This window comes from Cervus canadensis, chromosome 9 (assembly GCF_019320065.1).
Source record: "Cervus canadensis isolate Bull #8, Minnesota chromosome 9, ASM1932006v1, whole genome shotgun sequence".
Lineage (NCBI taxonomy): Eukaryota > Metazoa > Chordata > Mammalia > Artiodactyla > Cervidae > Cervus > Cervus canadensis.
The window spans coordinates 10,538,861-10,546,803 of NC_057394.1; the positions used below are offsets into that span (position 1 = coordinate 10,538,861).

The 7,943-nt window shown below is 44.3% G+C and overlaps 1 protein-coding gene across 1 annotated transcript in view; it reads right to left on the reverse strand.

The window, feature by feature from the left end:
- Window positions 1-7,682, reverse strand: part of TM9SF2 (transmembrane 9 superfamily member 2) — a 51,452-nt gene extending 43,770 nt beyond the window's left edge. The window contains exon 1 of the mRNA XM_043477753.1: window positions 7,329-7,682. Within this exon, the coding sequence (XP_043333688.1) occupies window positions 7,329-7,493 (165 nt within the window). The 5' untranslated portion in view covers window positions 7,494-7,682. The remainder of the gene's footprint in view (window positions 1-7,328) is intronic.
- Between the last annotated feature and the right edge of the window lie 261 nt (window positions 7,683-7,943).

Sequence of the window (7,943 nt, forward strand, 5' to 3'; positions counted from 1 at the left end):
TTTTATAGAGTTCTATCGTCCCCCTTCTAAATCCTTCTCCTCCCAAACGTACAATTTTATTTCTAGTCCCCATCAGCCCATTCCGCTTCTGACCCCAACTCGGGTCACAACTGCTGCTGCTAAGTCGCTTCAGTCGTGTCCAACTCTGTGCGACCCTATGGACAGCAGCCCACCTAGAGAATCCCGTGGCTCCTCTGTTCACGGGATTCTCTAGGCAAGAATACTGGAGTGGGCTGTCATTTCCTTCTCCTTGGTCACAACTACACCCTACTTTATGGCTTCAAGGCACACCTTGCTGTAGGACCGCATTTCCAATTTCCTAGTTCCTTTGTTTTGATTCTGCTTTTACAACTGCCATCACATATGTCCCATCTTACACCTACTATTGTTTTTCAAGGTAGAGAGAAATCTCAGGGAAGAAATTTGACTTTGGGGACTTCCCTGGTGGTCCAGTGGTTAAGAATCTGCCTGCCACTGGAGGGGATACAGGTTCGATCCCTGGTCCGGGAAGATTCCACATGCCATGGAGCAATGAAGCCTGTGGGCCACAACTACCGAGCCCGCTTTGCCCTAGAGCCTGTGCTCCGCAAGAGAAGCCATGGCAATGAGAAGCCCATGCACAGCAATTTATAGAGAGTAGGCTCTGCTTGCCACACTAGAGAAAGCCTGAACGCAGCAATGAAGACTCAGCACGGCCAAAAAACCAAAAAAGTCACTTTGTACAATGACCAATATAAATGACTAGTCACAAAAAGATCTGAGATACCAAGTGTGTGTGCACGCCCCCTAAGTCATTTCTGACTCTTGTGACCCCATGGACTATAGCCCTCCAGGCTCCTCTGTCCATGGGATTTCCCTGGCAAGAATATTGGAGTGCGTTGCCATTTCCTTTGCCAGGGGATCTTCCTGACCCAGGGATCAAACTCCTGGCTCTTGCATCTCCTTCATCAGCAGGCAGTTCTTTACCAGCCGAGCCAGTGGGGAAAGCCAAGGTATAGCCATAGCTATGGAAGCTTCAACTACTTTAATAATGGAGAAGTCCACAGTAGGAAAACGTCTAAAGAAGGAAAACCTTAACGCGGATGTAATTTAAAAATCCCAACAGACATGCTGGAACTCACAAATGCTGAGTTACCTCACCAACGGGGCCCAGAAGCTGCTCTCCTAGATCCTAAGGAGGTTCTTCTGCTCCCCCATCAAAAAATAAAATTTTAACTTTAGACTGTATCAAAGGAAGGAAGAGACATAAATGTGACTGGTTAAAATTTGATTACATAGATGAAGAGCTTTTCGTTATTAAGTGCAGCAACTGTGCAGGTCCAGGATCACAAGCAGCCGGGCACCTGCAGGGTGGGGCCGCAGAAGAGGCGTCTGCTCGGCCGACGGGAAGAGCCCAGGCTGCGGACTCACAGCTCCTGGAGCCGCACCTTCCGTTCGTCCTGACTGGAGGGCACTGCCTCCTACCCAGCCTTCAGGGTCCCCATCTAAAAACCACAGGACTGTTCTGAGGATCAACTAAGGTTAATACATACCTGGCACATACAAAGTATACAGACTGCAGTCTCTATCACTGTTATTAGCAAAGGGCACTAAATGGAATGAAAGGTGAGAGTAAGAAGAACTCTCTTAGAGAAAAATACATTCACAAATTTCTTACAAAGCTTTTCATAGATACTTAGTTAATTTTCATGGCAACAAAGAATGGCCTCATAGAGCTCAGATACATGGGAGCTACAATTAACTACAGTACAACACAGGCTAAGAAGACATGGCGATAGTAAACTGCAATGGAAAGTCAAAGTAGGGGTTTCGGGAACTGGGCTCTGAGGCTGAAAGAGCACAGACCAGTTTCTAGAACTTACGTGTGTCTGCATGTGCAGCACATGGCTGCGGTTTTCAGATGTTCAAGAACACACCTCTTACAGGGCTTCCTTCTATGGAGAGCCAGACAGTAGGACCATATTTTATCTATATCAATCATGCTTGCTTTCCTAATCCTAGCTCTCACATCCACTATAATGAACAACCACAGCTTTAAAATAATTTTATGCAAAAAAAAAAAAGGAGTTTCCCTCGTGGCTCAGACAGTAAAGAATCTGCCTGCAATGAGGGAAATGCGGGAGCAGTTTCTCTTTAAATTTTCAAAAGCTCCAAACTGCCTCTATGGTCAAGTTAAAACAAGTAAATGAATGTTCATTCTTGTATCTGTTCAGAGCAACATTTAGAACTGTTTTCTTAAATTTGACTAATTCTAAAATAAAACGCAACTGCTCCCAAAATAACAGACACAGAATTTATTAAAAGCTTCTAAAAATAACTACCAAGAAAGGAAATTTAAAAGTGAGGTTCTGATTTTTAATTAAAAAAGTTGTTAAACTAATTCAATTTAAACTTTTTTTCTTAACCACTAGGGGGTACATTTGGTCATTTCCCCTTACTAGACAGGAAAGAAAATCTTAAATCTTTCATCTAAGACAGGAAAGAAAATCTTAATCTTTCATCTAAGAACATTATCTATAAATCAAACAGTAAAAAAGTGACAGACGTTTTCTAGAGTTTATTCATATTCACAAGCCATTAAATAATTGCTTGAAAGTTAAAGGCAGCAAGGGTGAACTGCTCACTGCTGCTGCTAAGTCACTTCAGTCGTGTCCAACTCTGAGCGACCCCATAGACGGCAGCCCACCAGGCTCCCCTGTCCCTGGGATTCTCCAGGCAAGAACACTGGAGTGGGTTGCCATTTCCTTCTCCAATGCATGAAAGTGAAAAGTGAAAGTGAAATCGCTCAGTCGTGTCCAACTCTTAGGATGGACTGCAGCCTACCAGGCTCCTCCGTCCATGGGATTTTCCAGTCAAGAGTACTGGAGTGGGGTGCCATTGCCTTCTCCAGAACTGCTTACTAATCTTCAGCTATTAGCCATTAGAATGCCACTCAGTACACTTAAGACTCAGTTTAAAGCTAACTGCACATTTTACCCTGTGAAGATCTATTCACTCTTGACCAGGACTTATTCTACTTATTGTAGTCAACACATTATCCCCTGAGTTTAAGAAAGTAAAATGCTAGAGGAAAGGAATACCATGGTTTAATTCTTTAATACTGTGGCTTCAAAAACTAATAAAATAAGAGAAAAAAAAGAGAAACGTCAATAGCAGCAAAAGTAATGCAGCACTAAAAAAATGTTTTGGGTACCATGACAAAGCTATTAAATTTATAAACAAAACTATAAAATTCTACAGAGACAGAGGGAGTCATTTAGCTCATGACAGTCCTCCCAGGTGGTGTCAGTGGTGAACAACCCGCCTACCAATGCAGGAGACAGAGATACAGGCTTGATTCCTGGGTCAGGAAGCTCCCCTGGAGGAGGGGGTGGCAACCCACTCCAGTATGATTGCCTGGAGAATCCCAAGGACAGAGCCCATGGGGTCCAAAAGAGTAGGACATGGCTGAAGCAACTTAGCATGCATGCAGGCACTGTAAATCAAATCTATCTTCCTTGGAAAAAACCTGGAGATATTAAATAAGGCTATAAAATTGTTTCTTGCCTTTGATCAAGTAAGTTGTGAATACGCAAGTAATTCCTGCTAAATACATCCTAGCAATGTTATTTATAGTAGAGAAAAATCGGGACCAATTGAAATGCCCTGTAAGCAAGAAACTAAACCATAGTATACTAACACAATGCAATACTATATATTCAATAGAAACCTCATGAAAACGTGCACCAAGTTGATGTTCCAATGTATATGTAACGATAGCAAGCTAAAAAAAAATCACACACACACATACAAAGCCACAGAACACAGTCATACCATTTATAAAGGTAAATGAATATCATAAATCAGAAGCTAGAAGAATATGAATAGGCTTTAATGTTCACTGGATTCCTGATTCTATGCCAATAAAGTGAACATAAAATAATTTTGAGAGGAGAAAATAACTGAATCCTCAGGGTTCTTTTGACTGTCTCTCAGTATACATAGTGAGCTAGATACAGGACATGGACTTCACAGCTTATGTAAAGACTATACTCCATAAATTACACTTATGCTCAAGATAAACTTGATTCATCTCTACACCTATGAATATTGTATAATACTGCAACAATGATAAATATTGTACTTTCTCTCTAGTGAAGGCAAAATATCCTTCAAGGGGAATATATAATAAACAGTCTGTATTGGCTCAGCCAGTAAAGAATCTGTCTACAATGCAGGAGACCCAGGTTCAATCCCTGGGTCAGGAAGATCCCCTGGAGAAGAAAATGGCAATCCACTCCAGGATTCTTGCCTGGGAAATCCCATGGGCAGAGAAGCCTGGTGGGCTACAGTCCATGGGGTCACAAAAGAGTTGGGACACAACTTAGTGACTAAACCATGACCACCATATAACAGGCATATATGATAATCTCTATTTTACAGATGGGAAAAAAACTGATGGAAATAGTTATCAATGACCTGCCCAGTTCATCCAACTCCTGATTTCCTAACCTAAAATCACTGCAGATGGTGATTGTAGCCATGAAATTAAAGGACGCTTACTCCTTGGAAGGAAAGTTATGACCAACCTAGACAGCACATTAAAAAGCAGAGACATTACTTTGTCAACGAAGGTCCACCTAGTCAAGGCTGTGGTTTTTCCAGTGGTCATGTATGGATATGAGAGTTGGACTATAAAGAAGGCTGAGCGCCGAAGAATTGATGCTTTTGAACTGTGGTGTTGGAGAAGACTCTTGAGAGTCCCTTGGACTGCAAGGAGATCCAACCAGTCCATCCTAAAGGAGATCAGTCCTGGGTGTTCGTTGGAAGGACTGATTTTGAAGCTGAAACTCCAATACTTTGGCCACCTGATGCAAAGAGCTGACTCATTTGAAAAGACCCTGATGCTGGGAAAGATTGAGGGCAGGTGAAGAAGTGGACGACAGAGGATGAGATGGTTGGACGGCATCACCAACTCAATGGACATGGGTTGGGTGGACTTTGGGAGTTGGTGACGGACAGGGAGGTCTGGTGTGCTGTGGTTCATAGGGTCGCAAAGAGCCGGGCACGACTGAGCAACTGAACTGAACTGAATGGCATCTTCTGGAAATAATCATTTATAATAATTATAATAATATTTATATATTTATAATTTTAATGTATTTTAATATATTTATAATTATTATAATTATTTATAATTATTCCCATTTCACAATTCCAGTTCCAATTTTAAAAATAAGTTCTTTCCATTTTTCTGACTGTATACAGAAGACTGTCTTCCTTAACAAACATGGAATGATGAGAAAAAATTATTAATTCCCTGATTGATGTAATGAAAGTTTAGACTGTTTATTGTTTTTCTCCTTTGAGAGGCAAAGAGAAGAAATGTTAAAGTATACTTTAAATTCCCTAAACCAATTAGTCAAATTCTAGGGAAAAACTGCTAAAAGTACATCTTTGTACTGGTCTGAGATTTGCTACCACTGACCAAGATGTGAATGCAGCTGGCCACACAGAAGAAATCCAAACATCTCAGAAATCAAACATGATCTGTCCTGCCTGTTTTATCCCTACATCTGTGAGAATGAAAACACCAAAAAGGACTCCCTGAAATTAATCAAGAATTTACTATTTTAAAAGTTTACAAAGTAGCTACCTAAAGGACCTGTTGAGGAAACAAAATTACCTAACTGGAAGAACACCTGTAAATTTCACTCATACTCATATCTGAAGTCCATCTCAAATGTCACTTCCTCTCTGCAGCTTTCCCTGAAGACTCCAATCCACAGATGTTTCCTCGTTTGTGTTTTAGAGCACTTTGGACATACATCTTTTATAACATCACATTTTGATAATCTGTCATAAGCTTATGACCTTTGAGTTTCCTGGGAGACAGGAATATTTTTGTCTCTAACGGCTCGAGTTATACAATACACAATTGCTGTTAAGTTTAAAGACCAAACACTAAGTTTTAAAGGCTGGTTACTAAAATATTTAATGGAAAAACTAGTGTGCTTGTGGGACTAGCTCTCTCTTCCGCTTGGAAGCACTATTTTTTTTTTTTCTTTTTTCAGTCAGAACTCTCTGAGTGAAAGCGCCTTGCACTGCAAGGTACCAGAGTTACAGCACTGAAGCGCTGTTAACCTGCGTGAAACTTAAAGATCTTTAGACATTTTTAGAGATCCAATTTTTTAAACAGAAACTGTAAAATGCCATGAAAAATTTAACAGCTTCTTTAGTGCCCTAAAATAAGCTCAAAATTCACAACTATAGTAAAGCTAGTAGTAATAAAATTAACACCAGCTTAAAAAATTCAAACTTAGTAAATAAACCTATTTATAGATTGTAAAAGTTTGCTGAACGACTATTTGAATTGTTAAAATTATTAACGGTTCAAAGACTTTTCTCGCGCCCCAAAGGGTAAGTTTTAGCCATCTAAAATAATTGCGTAGGTATACTGTCCTGCCCTACACCGAATAACCCCAAAGCAGGTTACTTCCGTCTCTTTTACAAAGTAGTTAAAACTGAAAAGCCTTGGGTTTAAGGTCGTTAAGAGATCACAAAGTTTTCAAGGTCTGTCCTAGGAAGAAAACGTCGCCTGCTCCTTTTAAGTGTTCAAAACCGTCTTAGAGAAACTAAACAGTGGGATCTTATACACATATTTTTGCATACTAAAAACTTTTTAACACTTAAACGGTTAAGACATGAACGGTCTCAGCCATCAGAGCAACTCTTTATTAAATGCAAGTCACACGGTTCTGGGTGTAACAACCCCACAAATAAGGAAGCGACTCATAATCGTGAGGTTAAAAATACACCCCCAAGTCCTAGAAAGCACAAGTCCTCATAACCGACCAGGGTTCCAGAAAAGTAGAAAACTGAGGAAGCCATGAGATGAAAAAGTTCCTGCAAGACCTGGCGGGGGCCCCTTCCTTGGCGCTGTGAAGCGAACACACCCTCTCACCCGCGGAGCGCTCGCCGACCCGCACGCAGCTCACCGCCGCGCGCAGCACACCGCCCCCAGTTATTACACACACACACACACACACACACACACACACACACACACACACACACACACACACACGCACACGCACACACACCTGCTCGCTCGACCTGGCCCCGTCGGACCTGAGGCGCGCCGAGGCCCACCGAGTCCTTCACAAACCTACCCCCGCCGCTCACCGAGGCCGTTCTGGAGCCGCCTCCGACCCACGGCCCCGCGCTTCTGAGAAGGGGGACACGGATCGCCCAACTCCCGCCCCACGGCGGCTACGCCCCCTTCCCCTCGGACCCCAGTTCCTCCCAGGGCAGGGTGAGGGGAGTGTTGTCCGCCGGGCCGCGCCCACCTTGCACTCGTCGCTCTTCTTCTCTTCCTCGCAGAAGTTGACAGGCGCCAGGCCGGGCAGGTAGAAAGCGGCGCCCCGACGCGGGCCCGGGGCCGCCCCCAGCAGGAGCAGCGGCAGCAGCAACCACCACCGAGGGGGACACGGCGCCGGCAGCCTCGCGCTCATGACGGCTGTTTCGGGGAAAGGGAGGCCGAGCCGCGGGGTGGAAGAGAGGGAAGGAGGGACGGGGGGAGGCTCGGAGACGACGAGCAGGCCGCCCGAGCTGAGGGAGGCCGGCCCCGCGACGGAGAGTTCCGGTGGCGCTAGGAGACGCCGCGGGTTCCGCAACAGAAACCGACCCGGACCTCGACGGCGCATGCGCGAGTCCGCCCGCACATGCTCCGTGCGAGCGGCCGCGAGCGCCCCGGGGAGTTTCCGGGAGGGAGCGGCGAGGAAATCCACTTTCCATGTTTTCGGCGGCCCGGCTGGGGCTGTTGCTACGAGAGAGGTTCCAGCGCCCGCATTCCGATTCCAAATTCCGATCCGGAGCCCCCTTGGGGCGTCGGGGAGCGTGTCTCACTTGCCCAGCGCCCCAGGCTTGCTGCCTTGCCCTATTTTCCCACTGTTTTCTTCACC